We start from the raw sequence: 22,012 nt of genomic DNA, 5'->3' as shown, positions 1-22,012 counted from the left end.
ATTGGGCAGGGGTGCAGCCATGGTGAGAGCCAGGCCCAGCCAATCAGAATTAATTTTACCTGACAAAAGGGCTTTATTACAGACAGAAATACTCCTCAGTTTCATCAGCTGTCAGGGTGGCTAGTCACAGACGATCCCGCAGTTGTCACGTTCGTCATATGAAGGAGACCAAGGCGCAGCGTGGGTATCGTTCCACATCTTATTTATATGTGAAACTATGCAAGACATACAATAAACTATAAACAACACAAACCGTGACGAAGAGGTGCAACATGCACTAACTCAAAATAATCTCCCACAAACACAAGTGGGAAAAACAACTGCTTAAATATGATCCCCAATTAGAAACAAGGATGACCAACTGCCTCTAATTGGGAATCATACGAAAACCCCAACATAGAAAAAAGAAACTAGAACATAACATAGAAAAATTAAACTAGACAAAACCCCCCAGTCACGCCCTGACCTACTCTACCATAGAAAAATACGAGCTCTCCATGGTCAGGACGTGACAGTACACCCCCCCCCAAAGGTGCGGACTCCGACCGCAAAACCTGAAACCAAAAGGGAGGGTTAGGGGGGTGTCTAGTGTTGGAGGCATAGGAGGCGGCTCTGGTGCAGGACGACGAACCCTCTCATCCTCCGGACCGGGGACCGTCGCCAGGAAGCTCCGGACCGGGAAGGCGCACTGGAGGCCTGATGCGTGGGGCTGGCACAGGTGGCGCCAGACTGGTAACACGCACCTCAGGGCGAGTGAGGAGAGCAGGCACAGGACGCACCGGACTGGGCAGGCGCACTGGAGGCCTAGTGCATGGAGCCGGGACAGGTAGCACCAGACTGGTGACACACACTTCAGGGCGAGTGCGAGGAGCAGGCACAGGACGTACTGGACTGAGGGCACGCACTCCAGGGAGAGTGCGAGGAGGAGGCACAGAACGTACTGGGTTGTGGAGGGGCACTGGAGACCTGGTGCGTAGAACCGGTGCAGGATATATTGGACCATGGAGGCGCACTGGATGTCTGGAGCGTAGAGCTGGCACAACCCGTCCTGGCTGAACGCTCACTTTAGCCCGGCAAATGCGGGGCGCTGGCACAGGACGAACTGGGCTGTGAATGCGCACTGGCGACACAGTGCGTAGAGCTGGCGCAGGATATCCTGGACCGAGGAGGCGTACTGGAGACCAGGAGCGCTGAGCCGGCACAACCCGTCCTGGCTGAATGCTCACTTTAGCCCGGCAAATGCGGGGTGCAGGCACAGTGCGCACCGGGCTATGAATGCGCACTGGAGATACAGTGCGCATCACCGCATAACACGGTGCCTGACTGGTCACACGCTCCCCACGGTAAGCACGCCCACTCTGCAGCGCTCTCAACGCCAACACCTCTCTCTGGAATCTTTCGTCAAGTTCCTCACTCGACTCCTAACTGGCTCTGGTTCACCCTCGGCTCCGCCGACCACTCCGTGTGCCTCCCCAAAACATTTTTGGAGCTGCCTCTCAGGCTTCCGTTGTTGCCGTGCTAATTCCTCGTAGCGTCGCCGTTCCTCCTTTGCTGCCTCTATCTCCTGCCTAGGATGGCGATACTCCCCAATCTGCGTCCAGGGTCCCTTGCCGTCCAGGATCTCCTCCCATGTCCACGCTGCTTGGTCCTTTGGTGGTGGGAGATTCTGTCACGTTCGTCATATGAAGGAGACCAAGGCGCAGCGTGGGTATCGTTCCACATCTTTATTTATATGTGAAACTATGCAAGACATACTATAAACAAAACATCAAACCGTGACGAAGAGGTGCAACATGCACTACCTCAAAAATAATCTCCCACAAACACAAGTGGGAAAAATAACTACTTAAATATGATCCCCAATTAGAAACAACAATGACCAGCTGCCTCTAATTGGGAATCATACGAAAACCCCAACATAGAAAAAAGAAACTAGAACATTACATAGAAAAATTTAACTAGACAAAATCCCCCAGTCACGCCCTGACCTACTCTACCATAGAAAAATACGAGCTCTCTATGGTCAGGACGTGACAGCAGTTGAAGAAGTCGTATGTAGAAGTCCTGGGCTAGCATAGTTACATGTGGTCTGCGGTTGTGAGGCCAGTTGGACGTACTGCCAAATTCTCTAAAACGATGTTGGAGGCATCTTATGGTAGAGAAATTAACATTAAATTCTCTTGCAACAGGTCTGGTGGACATTCCTGCAGTCAGCATGCCAATTGCCTGCTCCCTCAAAACTTGAGACATCTATGGCATTGTGTTGTGTGACAGAACTGCACATTTTAGAGTGGCCTTTTATTGTCCCCAGCAGAAGGTGCACCTGTTTAATCAGCTTCTTGATATGCCACACCTGTCAGGTGGATGGATTATCTTGGCAATGAAGAAATGCTCGCTAACAGGAATTTAAACAAATTTGTGCACAAAATTTGAGAGAAACACGTTATTTCAGCTCATGAAACATGGGACCAACACTTTACATGTTGCATTTATATTTTTATTCAGTATAGATATATTGGTTAAATAATGACTTTGCTTGTACAGATCTTAATGTTTAACAGTTCCATTTAAAGTTAATGTCACATGGGACCAGCACTCTCACCCAGCCATCAATACAGCTGTGTCAATCCAGTTAATTTTATGCCTGCTATGTTGGCTTAGACTAGATTAGCAATAAAGAGTAAATCACGCAAAGAGAACTTCCTAAAACACATGCTGTTACGATAGCTATCCTTCATGTGTTTATGCACGTTAAATATTAGGCTTAATTAATTCATGATTTATCACAGAATAAAACGACAGTAGGTGTCCTGATCTATACCGTTTAAATTGCATTTTTAAATAAACTTTTTGGAGACTTAAAATGTGCCTTCAGTAAAAATAAACTATATTGCAGTGCACTGTAATAAAAACCGCACTCTCCCGAAACAAAACTGCAGAAACATCTATCAAGGGATTCTTTTGACACAGACCAAACGTAGCCTATACTGTAGCCTGCCATTCAGAATCATCTATTGGATCTACGAACGACACAAGGAGTCAGGTCAAATGTAGCCTAATAAGCAGCATAGCCCCATCCCCCATAAATAAATACAATAACAGACGATTATCGGTTATAAGCACTGAAAACACCGGTATTCTTCTACTGCCATATGTTCCAAGCAGGTCTGATGTCGAAGTGTTAAACACTTTGACGCATAACACTCAGCCTGCAATGAATACCCTGGTCCTTGTCCTGCACAAGACGGACACAAAGCAACGAAGCTCAGGACATATCATAGTGTGTGTTAGCCTACTTACTGGGTGTTGAAGATGCTGAGCTGAGGCTGCTGATGCAACTGAAGATCCAGAGCAGTAATGTTAACTCCGGTCCAGGAAGCATCTTCAATTAGACCTTGAAACAAAGAAAATTGTGGCAAGTTGTTGTTTTCCGTTGCCTATGGATGTTTCGTATAGTAACCCGCCTCTCTAGGCGGAAGCAAGCTGAAGACAGCTATCCAGATAGGGCTTTATTAGCTATATAGAAAGTGGCTGCTACCAAGCAATGGCTCGCTTACACGCTGGTGCTCATTATTCGCTACCTCTAGTGTCACCCAGCAAAACTAAACACTAGACAAAAACGGTCCTCTTTTTCAAAGAATATCCTCACGAACCATGTTTTTTCACTGCACTGCCCCATTAGCTCTAACTGCATTGACGTATACTCTCTTGCTAATTATGACCGGACAAACAGTCGCCGCTGTCCAAGTACTGAATTGGAAATGGTCTTGCTGTTCCCCTTTATTTCGGTGATGGTACCGTCCACCAAACATACACAAGGGGACACGCGTCGGTGAAATAAATTTACGGCGGTATTCTGCCCTTGAATTGCGTTCTCACGCAAAACTAGACAGATAGCTAACAACTAAGTCTTCAATAAAACTCCCAAGGCGTGACTTTTTTTGAATGAATATATTGAAAACATTTATGTTGTGAAACTGCAAAATACAGAAAAGAATATACTTTAGTATTCAATTCAAATCGACATACTGTAGCTGTACATGATACATTTCAAGTTGAAGTTGCATGAAAATGCAAAACACGTGCCGAGGGTACCTTGCATCTGGAATGACGCCAAACCATGTAGCTAATTGTTACTCATATGGTAATTGGCTAACTCCTTTCATTACTCTAATAACGTTCAACTATCTCTGTAGAATAACAAAGCATATTACACTAGAAACAGTAACAAGATTATCATCACTAGCTAAATGCTTGAATCGAATTTACAAACAAATATTTTCCGAGGCTGAAGCGTGACAAGAAATAGCTACACTGAAAGGCCTGCACCGTAGCGTTGTTTAAGCTGCTTCTATGCGTGCAGAACGAATTCTCTACTTCCTGTTTGCGTACCAGAAAGCCCCACTAGGGGGCGAATAACACCATGGAACACAATGAAAATCCATTTTAACCGTTGTAATAAAAAGTTGTTACCTTCTAACAGGATGGCAGCACACTCCCCGCATGGCATAATGAAATTGTGCCACTATGAAATAAAACATGTATTAAGAACAGATAATGTCCTTTTATTCTTATCTTTTGTCTCTAGGATGCTTTAGAAAGAAGAACAACAATCTCTGAGATTGGTCTCAGAAAAACCTTAGCAGCTCCTTGCTTGACAATTTTTAGTTCTACTTTCCTAACCTTTTTGTCATTACTGGTAAAGGTTTTGACCACAAGCCCGACTGCCCAGTCATTCCTGTGCGCCTGCTGTCCATTTTCTGCGTCTCTGCAACTGGCGTTGTCCGCACCGTCATGAAAGGATCTGGCAACATGAATGAGTCGTGCTGTGGCTCGATTGAGAGCTTTCCAGCTTGAGAACCTCTCAAAGCGATGAGAGCCGAGTTGAGCTCCAGAAACCTTAGTGGCGAAGACAGTGATGTCTGGTCGAATCTCTGCATCTGTGTGAGGCTCTACAAGGTCAAAATTGATGGACTCAGGCTCACTTGAGTTTGCTTGGGTCAGGAAAGGTGGACCTGAGAACCAACTGGTGTGCTTTAAGAGCGCAGCTAGTATGGGCCTGGTTGCATGGTCTGCTGGATTGCTGTCAGTGTTTACATAACACCACTGATCTGGATGGGTAGACTTCCTGATGCGAGTTACCCTACTGGCAACATACACATAGAATCTTTTGGTGACATTGTGAATGTAACCGAGAACTATCTTACTGTCTGTGTAGAACTTGGCCGCATTTACATCATTGTCCATTTCGTCTCTAATTAGTTCATACATCTCAACAGCTAGCACAGCCGCACACAGTTCTAGCCGTGGGATAGTGTGGGCCAGACGAGGGGCCAATTTTGATTTCCCCATGACAAATCCAACATGGCATTGACCTTCCGAGTCAATAACTCTCAGGTAGGCTATCGCTCCTATGGCTACTGTAGAGGCATCCGAGAAGATGTGTAGCTCTCTTCTTTGAGTGGTAGACAAAGAGACTGGGATGTACAGTGCCTTGCGAAAGTATTCGGCCCCCTTGAACTTTTCGACCTTTTGCCACATTTCAGGCTTCAAACATAAAGATATAAAACTGTAATTTTTTGTGAAGAATCAACAACAAGTGGGACACAATTATGAAGTGGAACGAAATTTATTGCATATTTCAAACTTTTTTAACAAATAAAAAACTGAAAAATTGGCCGTGCAAAATTATTCAGCCCCTTTACTTTCAGTGCAGCAAACTCTCTCCAGAAGTTCAGTGAGGATCTCTGAATGATCCAATGTTGACCTAAATGACTAATGATGATAAATAGAATCCACCTGTGTGTAATCAAGTCTCCATAAAAATGCACCTGCTCTGTGATATTCTCAGATGTCCGTTTAAAGCGCAGAGAGCATCATGAAGAACAAGGAACACACCAGGCAGGTCCGAGATACTGTTGTGGAGAAGTTTAAAGCCGGATTTGGATACAAAAAGATTTCCCAAGCTTTAAACATCCCAAGGAGCACTGTGCAAGCGATAATATTGAAATGGAAGGAGTATCAGACCACTGCAAATCTACGAAGACCCGGCCGTCCCTCTAAACTTTCAGCTCATACAAGGAGAAGACTGATCAGAGATGCAGCCAAGAGGCCCATGATCACTCTGGATGAACTGCAGAGATCTACAGCTGAGGTGGGAGACTCTGTCCATAGGACAACAATCAGTCGTATACTGCACAAATCTGGCCTTTATGGAAGAGCGGCAAGAAGAAAGCCATTTCTTAAAGATATCCATAAAAAGTGTCGTTTAAAGTTTGCCACTAGCCACCTGGGAGACACACCAAACATGTGGAAGAAGGTGCTCTGGTCAGATGAAACCAAAATCGAACTTTTTGGCAACAATGCAAAACGTTATGTTTGGCGTAAAAGCAACACAGCTCATCACCCTGAACACACCATCCCCACTGTCAAACATGGTGGTGGCAGCATCATGGTTTGGGCCTGCTTTTCTTCAGCAGGGGCAGGGAAGATGGTTAAAATTGATGGGAAGATGGATGGAGCCAAATACAGGACCATTCTGGAAGAAAACCTGATGGAGTCTGCAAAAGACCTGAGACTGGGACGGAGATTTGTCTTCCAACAAGACAATGATCCAAAACATAAAGCAAAATCTACAATGGAATGGTTCACAAATAAACATATCCAGGTGTTAGAATGGCCAAGTCAAAGTCCAGACCTGAATCCAATTGAGAATCTGTGGAAAGAACTGAAAACTGCTGTTCACAAACGCTCTCCATCCAACCTCACTGAGCTCGAGCTGTTTTGCAAGGAGGAATGGGCAAAGATTTCAGTCTCTCGATGTGCAAAACTGATAGACATACCCCAAGCGACTTACAGCTGTAATCGCAGCAAAAGGTGGCGCTACAAAGTATTAACTTAAGGGGGCTGAATAATTTTGCACGCCCAATTTTTCAGTTTTGTATTTGTTAAAAAAGTTTGAAATATCCAATAAATTTCGTTCCACTTCATGATTGTGGCCCACTTGTTGTTGATTCTTCACAAAAAATTACAGTTTTATATCTTTATGTTTGAAGCCTAAAATGTGGCAAAAGGTCGAAAAGTTCAAGGGGGCCGAATACTTTCACAAGGCACTGTAGGTCCACTGAATATACACATGTTCCAACTCCATCAAAGATTCCTTCCACATTTTCCACTCCTCTTCTTTTTCTGTGGGAAGAGGGGCATCCCACTCACTCTGATCAGAAGAGAGTTCTCTGATTAAGGCTTTACCTTGCATTGTTATTGGAGCCACGAACCCAAAGGGGTCATAAAGACTATTCACTGTGGACAGGATGCCTCTTGTGGGACACCTGGAATGAGAAGCTGTCTGTTTCCAGGTTCCGGGAAAGTCCCAGACTGTTGAAAGGGGAGAGGATCCACTCCTAGGTCCAGATCTTTTAAGTCTTTTGTACGGTCCTCCATAGGGAAGGCTTCCATAACTGTTTTGCTATTGGATGCAATCTTGTGTAGTTTCATGTTGGACTCCGCTAACATTGCTTGTGTTTTTCTTAGAATGTTGATAGCTGTTTCTGTAGTAGCTACTGATGTCAGCCCATCATCGACGTAGAAGTTCCTCACTACATATTGCTTGGGTTCTGACCCGTGTTCCTTCTCACCCTGTAGAGCTGCTCGTCTCATGCAGTAGATGGCTACGGCTGGTGAGGGGCTGTTCCCAAATACATGGACTTTCATCCTGTACTCAGTTATGTTTCTATCTGGGTTGTTGTCTTCATACCAGAGAAACCTTAAGTAATCTCTGTGATCATCACGTACACCAAAACAGTAAAACATTTGTTGCACATCTGCCATTAGTGCAATGCAATCCTTGCGGAAGCGTATTAGGACACCCAAGAGTGTGTTGTTTAAGTCTGGACCACTGAGCAGAACATCGTTAAGTGACACGCCTTGACACTTAGCACTGGAGTCAAATACTACTCTTATTTGTTCAGGCTTTAGTGGATGGTAAACTCCAAATATGGGCAGATACCAGCGTTCTTTGTCTCCCTCTAGTGGCGGAGAAGGTTCGGCTTGGTTGTTATCCAGCATCTTTTGCATGAAGTCAATAAAATGACGCTTCATGTCAGGCTTTTTGTCTAAAGTCCTGCGAAGTGATGTGAGACGGTTCATGGCCTGCTCCCTGTTATTAGGAAGGCGACGTCTAGTGGGGCGAAAGGGTAGTGGAGCCACCCAGTTGTTTCCATCATCCTGGAAAACCTGTTTGTCCATAATGTCCAAGAAGGCTTTGTCCTCCACTGATGGTGCTGGTTTATCATCGTCTTGTGTTATGTCGAACACGGAACATCCCAGGCTGTCTGTGTTCACAGTTGTGCTTGGATCTCTCGAGTGCACTGTAGAGGGAGAGATGTGTTTCTGAGCTACGCTGTTGTAGTTCTCTTTTACCTGGATGATGTCAGGGCAAGGGCTCAGATAGGATGTGCGACCGTTTTGAAGTATGTTTGTCCTGAACACGTTAACATTGGCTGATCGGTGAGCCGTTCCCAGACAGACCTCACCCACGATGACCCACCGAAGTCGAGTCGCTGTGCATAAGGAGTGTCGTGGGGCCCATTTATTTGCTCTCGTACCTTGTGTACCCTTAGGATGTCTCGTCCTAAGAGCAGGAGGATGGGAGCGTCTGGGTCCACAGCTGGAATTCTGTCCGCCACTGGTTGCAGATGGGGATGATGATACGCAATGTCGGGGGAGGGAATCTCCATCCTATCATCTGGCATCATGTCACACTCTATCAGAGTAGGGAGAGTGAGCTGCATGTGTCCATCTATAGACTCCACCATGAAGTTGACGGCTCTCCTGCCTGAAGTCTCTGTTACCCCAGAACAGGACTTCATGGTGTATGGAGCAGAGTTATCATTGATGTTGAAGAGATTGAAAAACTCTGTCTTGGCCAGAGATGTGTTGCTCTGTTCATCAAGCACTACATACATTTTGACAGCTTTCTCTCTTTTCCCAGCTGGATTTGCTTTGACTAGGCATATTTTTGAACATGATCTTGGATTGACTGCCTCACCACAGATCTCCGTACACTTTGAGGTGATAGAAGAGCATCGTGACCTTGCTCCCCGCCATGCTCTTTCTCTGCTGTAGCGGTGTCTGTATTTGAAGGGGCTGGGCCTGGATGCAGAGCAGCAAGATGTCTGTCGCTGTTGCACTCAGGGCACTTGATTGACACCTTACAGTCTTTAGCTCTGTGCTGAGTTGACCCACAACATCGGAAACAAATGCCATTCTCTTTGAGATATGATTTGCTCTCATCTACAGTTTTGTATCTAAACCCACAACACCTTTTAAGAGGATGAGGCTTGTTATGTATTGGGCAGTGATGGTCAGGACTTTCAACCTTTGTCTTACTGGGTTTGGTTTGGTGGTCTGAGGGCTCAGATGACACATCTGTTTTGTATACAGTCACAGGTGTCTTGCTGCTGTACCTGGCAGGTTTCTCACTTTTCATAGACACCTGGTTAGTTGAGGTGTAGAGGGTGAAACTGGGGTCGTTTCTAGTTTTTGCCTGGTTCCTGATGAATCTCGAGGAGAACGAGAATGGTGGGAATGCTACCCGATAGTCCTCCTTGTATTTGGATCCCTGTGCTATCCATTTTTCTTGTAAACTGAATGGAAGTTTCTCTACTATAGGGTTTACCCCCCGAGATGTGTCCAGATAAGCGAGGCCTGGAAGGTACCCTTATACTTTAGCACACTCCAGTTCAAGAAGAATGTCACCTAGTTCTCTTAGTTTGTGATTGTCTTTATTAGCCAGTTTTGGAAAATCAGCAATTTTCTTCAACAGTGCATTCTCAATCACTTCAGGTGTACCATAGCACTCTTCTAGTCGTTGCCAGACCATGTTGCTGATGCATTGAAAATATGGACAGATCTAATTCTCTTTGCTTGCTCAGACGACTCTGCCCCTAGCCACTTTGTAATTAGATCTAACTCTTCCCTGGCTGATAAATTCAAGTCTCTGGTCGCATTGAGAAAGGATGCTTTCCAAGCCCAATAATTTTCAGGCCGATCATCAAACTTCAGGAGTCCGGAACTCACCATCTCACGGCGTAGGAGGTACTTGATGAGGTCTGGTGCCACTTTGTGTGTGTGACTGGAAGTGGGCTTGTTTTCCATTTCCACCATGCTGCTGTTCATTTCTTTTGAATGGAGAGTCTCTGCTCATGCTCTGTTGTTTGCTACTTTCTGGGTTATGGCACGTAGCTGGGTCAACACTAAGCTCTTGTTTCTCTACTTCAAATGGAAGTTCAGCAAAGTAGGGCCTAGCATGTTGCACATACTCACAAGTACGTTGGACTGGACTTAAGGGCTGTGTCCCTGTGTCTAGTTCTTTGCGAAGCTCTCTGCGTTCTGCTTCTACAGCTTCTTCAAGGGCTGCAGCTTCAGCCAAAGCAGCAGCAGCTGTTCTCTCAAATTGGAGAACATATAAACTTGCATCGAGGTCAGCTTTTTGCTTCATCACAGAAGCTTCCTTCTCAGCATAGGAGACTTTTGCACGCGCTGCGTCCGCTTTGGCGCGTGCTTTGATGGCTGCAGAACTCGCCTTTGAGGATCTGCTTGACTGTTTTGATGACCTTGATCTTGTAGACTGAGACTTGGTCCCAATGTGCTGAAGAGGGTCCTCCATCTCTCTCTGTTGAACACCTGGCTCTGCTTGTTGCATCGTAGACTGCTGGTCTTCCCTAGGATAAGAGGCTTTGTTGGCTGATGAACGTAGAAACATAACCACTGTGTGCGGTTATTCTTGTGCTTGAGCCCGCCGTGATGATATTTTTTCACTATTCTGCCCTTGAATTGCGTTCCCATGCAAAACTAGACAGATATCTAACAACTAAGTTTTCAATAAAACTCCCAAGGCGTGACTTTTCTTGAAAGGAATATATTGAAAACGTTTATGTTTTGAAACGGCAAAATACAGAAAATAATATACTTTAGTATTCAATTCAAATCGACATACTGTTGCTGTACATGATACATTTCAAGTTGAAATTGCATGAAAATACAAACACGTGCCTAGGGTACCATGCATCTGGAATGACGCCAAACCATGTAGCTAATTGTTACTCATATGGTAATTGGCTAACTCCTTTCATTACTCTAATAATGTTCAACCATCTCTGTAGAATAACAAAGCATATTACACTAGAAACAGTAACAAAACTTCAGTATTGTACGTTTAAAAATTCGTTTATATGACGCACGAGCAAAGTAATAGAGCTGACGGCATACATGAAAAGCATTGCAATTTGTGTGAGTAAATACAACCAACCAACATCGATATGTAATCAACTCTATCAATAACAAGATTATCATCACTAGCTAAATGCTTGAATCGAATTTACAAACAAATATTTTCCGAAGCTGAAGCGTGACAAGAAATAGCTACACTGAAAGGCCTGCACCGTAGCGTTGTTTTTAGCTGCTTCTATGAGTGCAGAACGAATTCTCTACTTCCTGTTTGTGTACAGTCTATAAGTACCAGAAAGCTCCACTAGGGGACAAATAACATCATGGAACACAATGAAAATCCATCTTAACCATTGTAATAAAATTATTTGTTACCTTCTAACAGGATGGCAGCACAGGCGGAGAACATTTTACTCTGCCACATATAACATTTGGTCCAAGTCTAAAAGAGTAAAGCATACATAGTTATATTTTCAGAGTTCTATATGCTCAATTTAGTGTTGCATCATTACGTTTCACTCTGTACAGTATTAAATTAAAAATAATTGTTACTTCTTTAACTTTTTGCAGTGTTGTTCAGTAGGCCTATTCTAGAGTTAATTATTTAGAGTAATGTTTATTCACAATATAATCGCAAGAGTTAATTCAACTCCTCTGGAGTCAAAAAACACTATTTTGGGGGTTACATTGCCTTCAGAAAGTATTCACACCCCTCTGATGTTTTCCACTATTTGTTGTGTTACAGCCTGAATTTAAAATGGATCAAATTTAGAATTTTGCTACTAATCAACACACAATACCCCACAATGTCAAATAAGAATTTTGCTTTTAGAAATGTTTACACATTCATAAAAACATTTAAACTGAAATGTCTTCAGTCAATAAGTATTCAACCCCTTTGTTATGGCAAACCTAAATACGTTCAGGAGTAAAAGGAGTAAAAACTAAAATGAAAAAAAAAAACGAAGGTAAAGCGAGTAAAAACTAACTCTGTGTGCAATAATAGTGGTTAACATGATTTTTTAATGATTACCCCATCTCTGTACCCCACACATATAATTATCTGTAAGGTCCCTCAGGCGAGTAGTGAATTTCAAGTAGAGATTCAACCCCAAAGACCAGGGAGGTTTGCCAATGCTCGCAAAGGGCATCTATTGGTAGACGGGTGAAAATACTATTTTTCAAAAACAGACCCTGAATACACCTTTGAGCATGGCAAAGTTATTAATAACGCTTTGGATGGTGAGAGTACCACACTACATATGTTCAAGCATGGTGGTGGCTGCATCATGTTATGGATATGATCGTCATCGGCAAGGACTAGGAAGTTTTTGGGGGGGATAAACATAATCGAAATAGAGGTAAATGCAGGCAAAACCCTAGAGGAAACCCTGGTTTCCAACAGACACTGGGAGACAAATTCACTTATCAGCAGGACAATAACCAATAGACAAGGCCAAATATACACTTGAGATGCTTACCAAGATGACATTGAATGTTCCTGATTGGCCAAGTTACAGTTTTGCTTAAATTGGCTTGAAAATCTATGGCAAGACTTGAAAATGGCATTTAAGCAATGATCAACAACCAACTTGACAGAGATTGAAGAGTTGAAAAAAGAATAACCCTGCCTATTTCTAAATCTCTTCTTAAAATGTGATTAGAAACCTAACCACAATGCTAACTTTATGCCTAATCCTCATCTTAAGTTAAGACCAAAAATAAAATTGTTGTTTTCATGAATATTTACTATAGTCAATTTTGACTTTGTGGCTGTGGTAACTAGTGGAAACCAATCTGTAGTTCTATCCATTAAAAAAAAAATTACATTGTAGAATAATAGTGAAGACATCAAAACTATGAAATAACACATATGGCATCATGTAGTAACCAAGAAAGTGTTAAACAAATCAAAATATATTTTATATTTGAGATTCTTCAAAGTCGCCACCCTTTGCCTTGATGACAGCTTTGCACACCCTTGGCATTCCCTTAATCAGCTCCATGAGGTAGTCACCTGGAATGCATTTCAATTAACAGGTATGCCTTGTTAAAAGGTAATTTGTGGAATTTCTTTCCTTCTGAATGGGTTTGAGCCTATCAGTTGTGTTGTGACAAGGTACTGTAGGGTTGGTATACAGAAGATAGCCCTATTTGGTAAAAGACCAAGTCCATATTAAGGCAGGAACAGCTCAAATAAGCAAAGAGATACGGCAGTCCATCATTACTTTAAGACATGAAGGTCAGTCAATAACTTTGAAAGTTTCTTCAAGTGCAGTCACAAAAACCATCAAGCACTACGATGAAACTGATTCTCATGACGACCGCCACAGGAATGGAAGACCCAGAGTTACCTGTAGAGGATAATTTCATTAGAGTTACCAGCCTTAGAAATTGCAGCCCAAAAAAATGCTTCACAGAGTTCAAGTAACGGACACATCTCAACATCAACTGTTCAGAGGAGACAGTGTGAGTCAGACCTTCATGGTCGAATTTCTGCAAAGAAACCACTACTAAAGGACACCAATAATAATAAGAGACTTGCTTGGGCCAAGAAACACGAGCAATGGAGATTTTTGGTTCCAACTGCCGTGTCTTCGTGAGACGCGGTGAGGGTGAACAGATGATCCCTGCATGTGTATTTCCCACCGTAAAGCATGGAGGAGGAGGTGTTATGGTGTGGGGGTGCTTTGCTGGTGACACTGTCTGTGATTTATTTAGAATTCAAGACAAACTTAACCAGCATGGCTACCACAGCATTCTGCAGCGATAGGCCATCCCATCTGGTTTGGGCTTTGTGGGACTATTATTTATTTTTCAACAGGACAATGACCCAACACACCTCCAGGCTGTGTAAGGGATATTTTACCAAGAAGGAGAGTGACGGAGGGCTGCATCAGATGACCTGGCCGCCACAATCCCCTGACCTCAACCAAATTGAGATGGTTTGGGATGAGTTGGACCGCAGAGTGAAGTAAAAGCAGCCAACAAGTGCTAAGTATATGTGGGAACTCCTTCAAGACTGTTGGAAAAGCATTCCAGGTGAAGCTGGTTGAGAGAATGCCAAGAGTGTGCAAAGCTGTCATCAACGCAAAGGGTGGCTACTTTGAAGAATCTCAAATATGAAATATATTTGGATTTGTTTAACACTTTTTTGGTTACTACATGAATCCATATGAGTTATTTAATAGTTTTGATGTCTTCACTATTATTCTACAATGTAGAAAATACAAAAAATAAAGAAAAACCCTTGAATGAATAGGTGTTCTAAAACTTTTGACCAGTAGTGTAAGTATTCACACCCCTTTGCTATGACACTTCAAATTGAGCTCAGGTGCATCCAACTTCCTTTGATCATCCTTGAAATGTCACTACAACTTGATTGGAGTCCACCTGTGGCCGATTCAATTGTTTGGACATGATTTAGAAAGAAACACACCTGTTTTATAAGGTCCCACAGTTGTCAGAGCAGAAACTATATCATGAAGTCCAAGGAATTGTTTTTCTAACTTTAAGATAGAATTGTGATAAGGCATATATCTGGGGAAGGGTATAAAACCATGTGTAGTGTTGAAAGTTTCCAAGAGCATAGCGGTCATTGGAAAATTGAAGAAATACGGAACTAACCAGACTCTGCCTAAAGCTGTCCATCAGACCAAACTGAGCAATCAGGCAAGAAGGAACTTGGTCAGGGAGGTGACCAAGAACCCAATGACCATTTTGGCAGAACTACAGAGTTCCTTGGGTGAGATGGGAGAACCTGCCAGAAGGACAGCAGTCTCTACAGCACTTCACAAATATGTGCTTTATAGGAGAGTGGCCAGATGGATGGCACTCCTGAGAAAAAAAGGCACATGACAGCACGCCTGGAGTTCGCAAAAAGGCACTTGAAAGACAGAGCATAAGGTAAAAGATTCTGCGGTCTGATGAGACAAACATTTTACTCTTTGGCCTGAATGCAAAGCGCTATGTCTGAAAAAAAAACTGTTTTACACCATTGTTACCGTGAAGCATGCTATGGGGATGCTTTTCAGCAGCAGGAAGATTGAATGGAGCCAAATACATTCAAATTATTGATGAGAACCTGCTTCAGAGTGCATACGACAGACTGGGGGCAAAGATTTACGTTCCAACAAGACATTGACCCCAAGCATACAGCCAAAGCAATGCTTGAATGGCTTCAGAACAAGAATGTGAAAGTCCTTGAGTGACCCAGCCAAAGCCTAGACTTGAATCACATTGAAAATCTGTGGAAAGACATGAAGATTGGGAGCAGCGGTGAACAGCAATCTAATTTAACAGAGCTGGAGAAAATCTGCAAGGAATAATGGGAGAAAATCCCCAAATGCAGATGTGCAAAGTTGATAGACAGACAGACCCAAGATGACTCAAAGCTGTAATTGCTGCCAAAGGTGAATCAACAAAGTATTGCCTCAGAGATGTGAATACTTAAGTAAATTAGATGTTTTGTATTTCATTTTCAATAAATGTGCAAAAAAATTAAACGTTTCCACTTTCATTATGGGGTAATTTGTGTAGATGGGTGAGACAACAAAATGTGGAATAAGTATTTTGGGTCTGAGTACTTTCTGAATGCACTGCATTTGCATATGTAATGCACATTTATCTGGACACTGGATGAAGTCAGCCTAAATATTTTTGTTTCATTTTGTTAAGACACTCCAGGACTGGACATTTTGTAGATTGTGGATAAATACTTTTTCATATTTCTATCTGTAAAGCGCCAAAAAAAGTGTGCAAAATGCATTTTAGGTGGATTTCTTGGAAAATGTCATCTAGAATAAAAATTGGACAACATCAACAATTCCCTATGTATAAATCTGGAGAATACGTCTAAGGATAACCCCACAACATGGTGTATGCTGATGCTTCTGATGATGAGGAAAAAGTCAGACTTTCTGGAAATGTCAGTTGAAGACAAGTACACTGAATTTAGACTACCAAACACCTATTTCGACACAATCACCATCTCTTCAAAGTACGTTACTACATATAGTCCCGTTTGTAACATTCTCTATGAAATGGACCTTTACATGATGTGCGATTCAATGCAGTTAGCTTAGAAATTATGGATGGATGTCCATTTAAAAGTGCTTACAATTCATGACTTATGTAGTATGATAAATTAACGAAAATATACATTTATCAACTGACTTTTTTGTTGAAAATACTAAGATTAATAAATCAAAATATGTGATAGTAGATGCAAAAATGTAATCTTAGCCTGTGATGCCTGGCCTTAAAAGTAGTCAGTCCCAATCAACTCTAGTTATCAACATTAACTCCAGGGAGTGTATCACTCTGTTGAGGGTAAAGATAACTCCAGTAGAGTAGTGATTTAAACTCCTTGAATTACTGTGTATACTCCTCTTCCTATATATCACGCTCTTCCTTTCCATAACAACACAGTTTACATACACTTAGGTTGGAGTCATTAAAACTAGTTTTACAACCACTCCACACATTTCTTGTTAACAAACTATAGTTTTGGCAAGTCAGTTAGGTACATCTACTTTGTGCATGACACAAGTAATTTTTCCAACAATTGTTTACAAACAGATGATTTCACCTATAATTCACTGTATCACAATTCCAGTGGGTCAGAATTTCACATACACTAAGTTGATTGTGCCTTTAAACATCTTGGAAAATTCCAGAAAATGATGTCATGGCTTTAGAAGCTTCTGATAGGCTAATTGACATCATTTGAGTCAATTGGAGGTGTACCTGTGGATGTATTTCAAGGCCTACCTTCAAACTCAGTGCCTCTTTGCTTGACATCATAGGAAAATCAAAAGAAATCAGCCAAGAACTCAGAAAAAGAAGTGTAGACCTCCACAAGTCTGGTTCATCCTTGGGAGCAATTTCCAAATGCCTGAATGTACCACGTTCATCTGTACAAACAATAGTACGCAAGTATAAACACCATGGGACCACGCAGCTGTCATACCGCTCAGAAAGGAGACGCGTTCTGTCTCCTACAGATGAACGTATTTTGGTGCGAAAAGTGCAAATCAATCCCAGAACAACACCAAAGGACCTTGTGGAGATGCTGGAGGAAACAGGTACAAAAGTATCTATATCCACAGTAAAACAAGTCCTATATCGATATAACCTGAAAGGCCGCTCAGAAAGGAAGAAGCCACTGCTCCAAAACCGCCATAAAAAAGCCAGACTACGGTTTGCAACTGCACATGGGAACAAAGATCGTACTTTTTGGGAGAAATGTCCTCTGGTCTGATGAAACAAAAATAGAACTGTTTGGCCATAATGATCACCGTTATGTTTGGAGGAAAAAGGGGGATGCTTGCAAGCCGAAGAACACCATCCCAACCGTGAAGCACAGGGGTGACAGCATCATGTTGTGGGTGTGCTTTGCTGTAGGAGGCACTGGTGCACTTCACAAAATAGATGGCATCATGAGGCAGGAAAATTATGTGGATATATTGAAGCAACATCTCAAGACATCAGTCAGGAAGTTAAAGCTTGGCCGCAAATGGGTCTTCCAAATGGACAATGACCCCAAGCATACTTCCAAAGTTGTGGCAAAATGGCTTAAAGACAACAAATTCAAGGTATTGGAGTGGCCATCACAAAGCCCTGACCGCAATCCTATAGAAAATTTGTGGGCAGAACTGAAAAAGCACGTGCAAGCAAGGAAGCCTACAAACCTGACTCAGTTACACCAGCTCTGTCAGGAGGAATGGGCCAAAATTCACCCAACTTATTGTGGGAAGCTTATGGAAGGCTACCTGAAACATTTGACACAAGTTAAACAATTTAAAGGCAATGCTACCAAATACTAATTGAGTGTATGTAAACTTCTGACCCACTGGGAATGTGATGAAAGAAATATAAGTTGAAATAAATCATTCTCTACTATTATTCTGCCATTTCACATTCTTAAAATAAAGTGGTGATCCTAACTGACATAAAACAGGGAATTTTTACTAGGATTAAATGTCAGGAATTGTGAAAAACTGAGTTTAAATGTATTTGGCTAAGGTGTATGTAAACGTACGACTTCAACTGTATCTCTGAATTATAGGCTACCCGGAATGATTATGTTGAGTTGTCGGCACTGTTATTTTCATTACTAATGTGCTATTTCAAGGAATTATTTTGAACATAGCCTACTACTGAAATGACATAACTTAACATGTATAGATAGTTATAATGTGCTAACAACATCTACTGCGTTGCAGTCTGCAGGCCACAGCTTTTGGCCTAGTCTGTATACAGAGGTGAATACTACAAGGTGTTAGGAATAATAGTCTCATCCTGTACTTCTTCCAGTGCCATAGAATAATCACTAATGTGCAGGACAATTCAAATTTAAATGTTTAATTTGTTTTTGCCTCAGGTTTTCATCCATTATCCATGAGTAATTTAGTCAAACAGTGGATGCACACACTTCAAAGAAATCTACACTAGCCTACTCAATCTTGACTTTTTTACCTCATCAGATCATTCAACTTGTCCGAATTATATACTATATGACTAGAGAAGTCCTTTGTGTTCAAATGTTAGGAAATTAAAAATGACGGATGTAGGCCTGTCTGTCTCACTGAAGCAAACCTAATATGTAAAATACACCTACTGTGGGAGTGAATGGATGAATGTTAATCTTCGAAGTGTGATTATCTCTTCCCTGTGCCTCTGTCAACCACTTGTATGACCTGATTTGAATAGAAATCTAATGGCATTTTATTTTCTGGGGATATTATATATTGTTTTTTCCCACACCATTGCTCTGAAACCCCACTGTATGGCGATGTGACAGACAATGCAACCTCAGCATCAATGATTCATACTTGGAGATGATTTTCATTACATGAAGCTTACGATTTTACTCACCTCTTCAAAATGTAATCCATACAGGTTTCCCTTCTGGTAAAAAAATGTCATATATATCACTCACACTGGGCTTTGAACCTTTTCACACCACATTACAAATTAATTTCCTCCTGCCTATAAATATAAAGCTCTACTTGTTTTCCTCATGTGTGTTGCATTATTTATAGCAGTAAAAGGGGAGGAAAATCCAAGCCATAGAATGTGGAACACACAGGCTCACATAATACTCCTTTAGAATTCCCTAGAGATACTCACTGATTCTGCAGTGTACAGGGAGGTCATGTTTTCTGCTAGCCTTATAAGGGAACAAGGGCTACACAAGTGAACATAGTAAATGGAGAAAGGTTAAGTGCAGCAGAAGCTCTGCAAGCGTATCTTATCTGACTATAATATGAAGTTGTGCAAAACAAACTGAGGCTGAATAACTCTACCCTAAATAACATGGAGATTAAATGGAAAACAGAAGATAATTAACTTTATTTAATCAGTCCATTCAGAATCAGATCAGTCATGGAAGACAGTATCAGTCAATCCTTACAGGAAATATAACAAATAATGTGTTAATCAAAACAATATGCCCAATGCTAACGCCCTAGATCGGAGTTAATATTTTCTGTGATTTAGAGGAAATAAACATGAGATTTGATCTCTTATTAATCCAAATTTATTTACAAAGCAAACAAATATGAACTTTAATATACAAAAAAATGTTAACACTTCAGCACTTTTATCCCATGTCCAGTTGCAGGTAGTCAGTCAGCCAGGGGAGATATTCAACCACCACTGCAAGACAAAATTATATTAATTAATTGCAAAGTCATTCATATAAAAAGCTATCTCCATTGAGGAACACTGCCATCTATCATCATTGTGCAGTGGTTGATTAACAGTAATACTAGGCGATTATCGATGAATACTTACACAATGATGTTGTTGATTGGGATGTGGATGAGTTTGACGAAGAAACCAATGAAGCCCATGATAGCAAAACCTATCGCTGTGGCCATGGCAATCTTCGAGAACTCTGAATTAGAAAGAACAAAGTTTAATCCGATTTTGCATGGCCAAATTCAGATAGCTGCTACATTAAAGTTAGGTCAACCAGAAGCTAACAAATCATTAAATAAATACAATAAATGTACAATATTGTTATTGTAAACAATATATGAATTTGGACAGTCAACTGATTAATAAAGCAGAAAAGAGTGATAATGATGTATAATACAGAGAAATATATGCCCAGTCAGTTCAATGCATCTATACTGACACATCATGCTAGTGAGAGAGGCTTCTGAGAATACCTCAAACGTAACTACATTTAATTTCCTGTAAAAGGGTACAGTGTTTGAGTAAGATATCAGCCCTTCACAACAGCCAATCATGTAGAGGTCAATTCATTATAAGGATATCTATGATATAGGATAGATTACCTTTTCTGTCTGGCTTGGTACACCTCTTCACAAGCCTTATCGAGTCCTTCACAAACTGCCGACTGGGCTCCACAAATTGCATTACCTGGTCCATGTTGAAAAGGTTTTTGTCCTACTGGGGGAACAATAAATAAAATGTATAAATTAATGTTTACTTAGCAGCCTATATACATAATACAGTATAAGCTTTTAGAAAAAAAAAAGTGTTTTAGGTAGCCTATTACACCAGTGTAACCCTCCAGTCCCCTAAACTTCAGCCTTGGGTAAATGTTTCAAAACACTTATTTGTAACAATGTTTAACATTTCGTGAAGACAATGTAATACTCATGTTACATTGTAGCTGATAATGCTACTCTGCCAATGAAAGTTATATAACATTGTAACGACTGTTCTTCTTAATACAAGGTAAAGATATTACAATGCGCGACTTGACGCAACTTTAAAATAACACTATTAACAGAACAAAAATACATCCGTAAATTAATCTGATAGGGCAATTCTAGTTGACTTACCGGAGTTTTCTGAATACTTATTTTTGTGACTGCTCTGTGTAAAGACCACGTATGTTCTAACTCGAAAGCCTACGTCGACTTCGTGTAAATGCGCATGCGCAAAAGGTTAACCCGGACGGGATTGGGAAGTATGACGCAAACTCTTGATGCAAGCAAACAGGAAAAGTGGCGCAATGTAAACCGTTTTTGGTTGTCACTAGCTATATCGTAACAAAAATATTCTGAAAACAAAACGTAGCCTTTTGGTCTTAAGGTTAGGAGTAGGCATAAGGTTTAAATCGGATTTTAAAAATAAATTGTTGAAATAGTCGGGGTTTATGACTGTGGCAACTTGCGACAACCATTTTTTTGGTATAAACCTTCATCTCTTGACTGGGCTACAAACCTATACTTATTATGAATAAACTAACGTTAATGCCTAGGAATGGTTAGGCTACATGCTCCCCTGATAACCTCAAAATGGAGACGGTTGCTGGTGAATGCTCAGTAATCGAACCTGACGAGAGTGGGGATGATAAAGCCTATTGTACCTGCTGCGACAGGTGTGAAGTCTCCCGAGCCTCACCACCCGAGATGATTCTGCCCCAGTGGGAGAACGATTTTAGGAGAAATTGGATCCCTGCTTTTTGGCCACCAATATGTTACCAAGCCAGGTGGAGGAGATGTAAAGTATGCAGAAATTGATCTTCCGCATTAATACGCATGCGCTCAAACATAACCCGGATACAATCTCTGCCACCATAATAGCAAGCGTAGGGTGTGGTTTAAAATTGGCCCACCGTGCCCGTGATAATGTCGAATGTCTTAATGATGTAGCCTACATCTGTGAACATAATGCTCAAAAAAAAGAAAGGGCATTATTAACTGTTTAAAAACAATCATTTTATTGTGGTAAGCAGTTAGTGTGAATACAATTAAAATCCCCTCCTGTCCAGATAGGATTTTTTTTTTAAATCAACATA

At 41.6% G+C, this 22,012-nt stretch overlaps 2 protein-coding genes across 7 annotated transcripts in view; both read right to left on the bottom strand.

Annotated features, from left to right (window-relative positions):
- LOC106569219 (contactin-associated protein-like 2) overlaps window positions 1-4,322 on the bottom strand; it is an 85,149-nt gene extending 80,827 nt beyond the window's left edge. The window contains exons 1-2 of one of the 3 annotated variants that reach the window (XM_014140360.2): window positions 4,096-4,322; window positions 3,301-3,394 (exon numbers count right to left, since the gene is read on the bottom strand). In XM_014140360.2, the coding sequence (XP_013995835.1) occupies window positions 3,301-3,382 (82 nt within the window). In that variant the 5' untranslated portion in view covers window positions 3,383-3,394; window positions 4,096-4,322. Of the gene's footprint in view, window positions 1-3,300; window positions 3,789-4,095 lie in introns of those variants that run through there. The other 2 variants (XM_045694130.1, XM_014140361.2) reach the window with 2 other exon arrangements.
- A 15,238-nt stretch (window positions 4,323-19,560) lies between these two features.
- Window positions 19,561-21,784, bottom strand: LOC106569220 (protein transport protein Sec61 subunit gamma). Of its 4 annotated transcripts, none has more exons than XM_014140364.2 (4): window positions 21,581-21,784; window positions 20,538-20,652; window positions 20,029-20,131; window positions 19,561-19,890 (listed from the first exon to the last, which is right to left on the bottom strand). In XM_014140364.2, exons 2-4 carry the CDS (start codon window positions 20,629-20,631, stop codon window positions 19,881-19,883), a joined length of 207 nt encoding a protein of 68 aa, XP_013995839.1. In that variant the 5' UTR covers window positions 20,632-20,652; window positions 21,581-21,784; the 3' UTR covers window positions 19,561-19,880. The 4 variants fall into 4 exon arrangements, with proteins under 4 accessions (XP_013995839.1, XP_013995842.1, XP_013995838.1 ...); XM_014140367.2 differs by having other exon boundaries at window positions 20,538-20,649; window positions 21,581-21,761; XM_014140363.2 differs by lacking the exon at window positions 21,581-21,784 and adding an exon at window positions 21,051-21,341.
- Between the last annotated feature and the right edge of the window lie 228 nt (window positions 21,785-22,012).

Source organism: Salmo salar, chromosome ssa14 (genome assembly GCF_905237065.1).
Source record: "Salmo salar chromosome ssa14, Ssal_v3.1, whole genome shotgun sequence".
In the NCBI taxonomy this organism is placed as follows: domain Eukaryota; kingdom Metazoa; phylum Chordata; class Actinopteri; order Salmoniformes; family Salmonidae; genus Salmo; species Salmo salar.
This window is presented reverse-complemented; position numbering and strand designations above follow the sequence as displayed.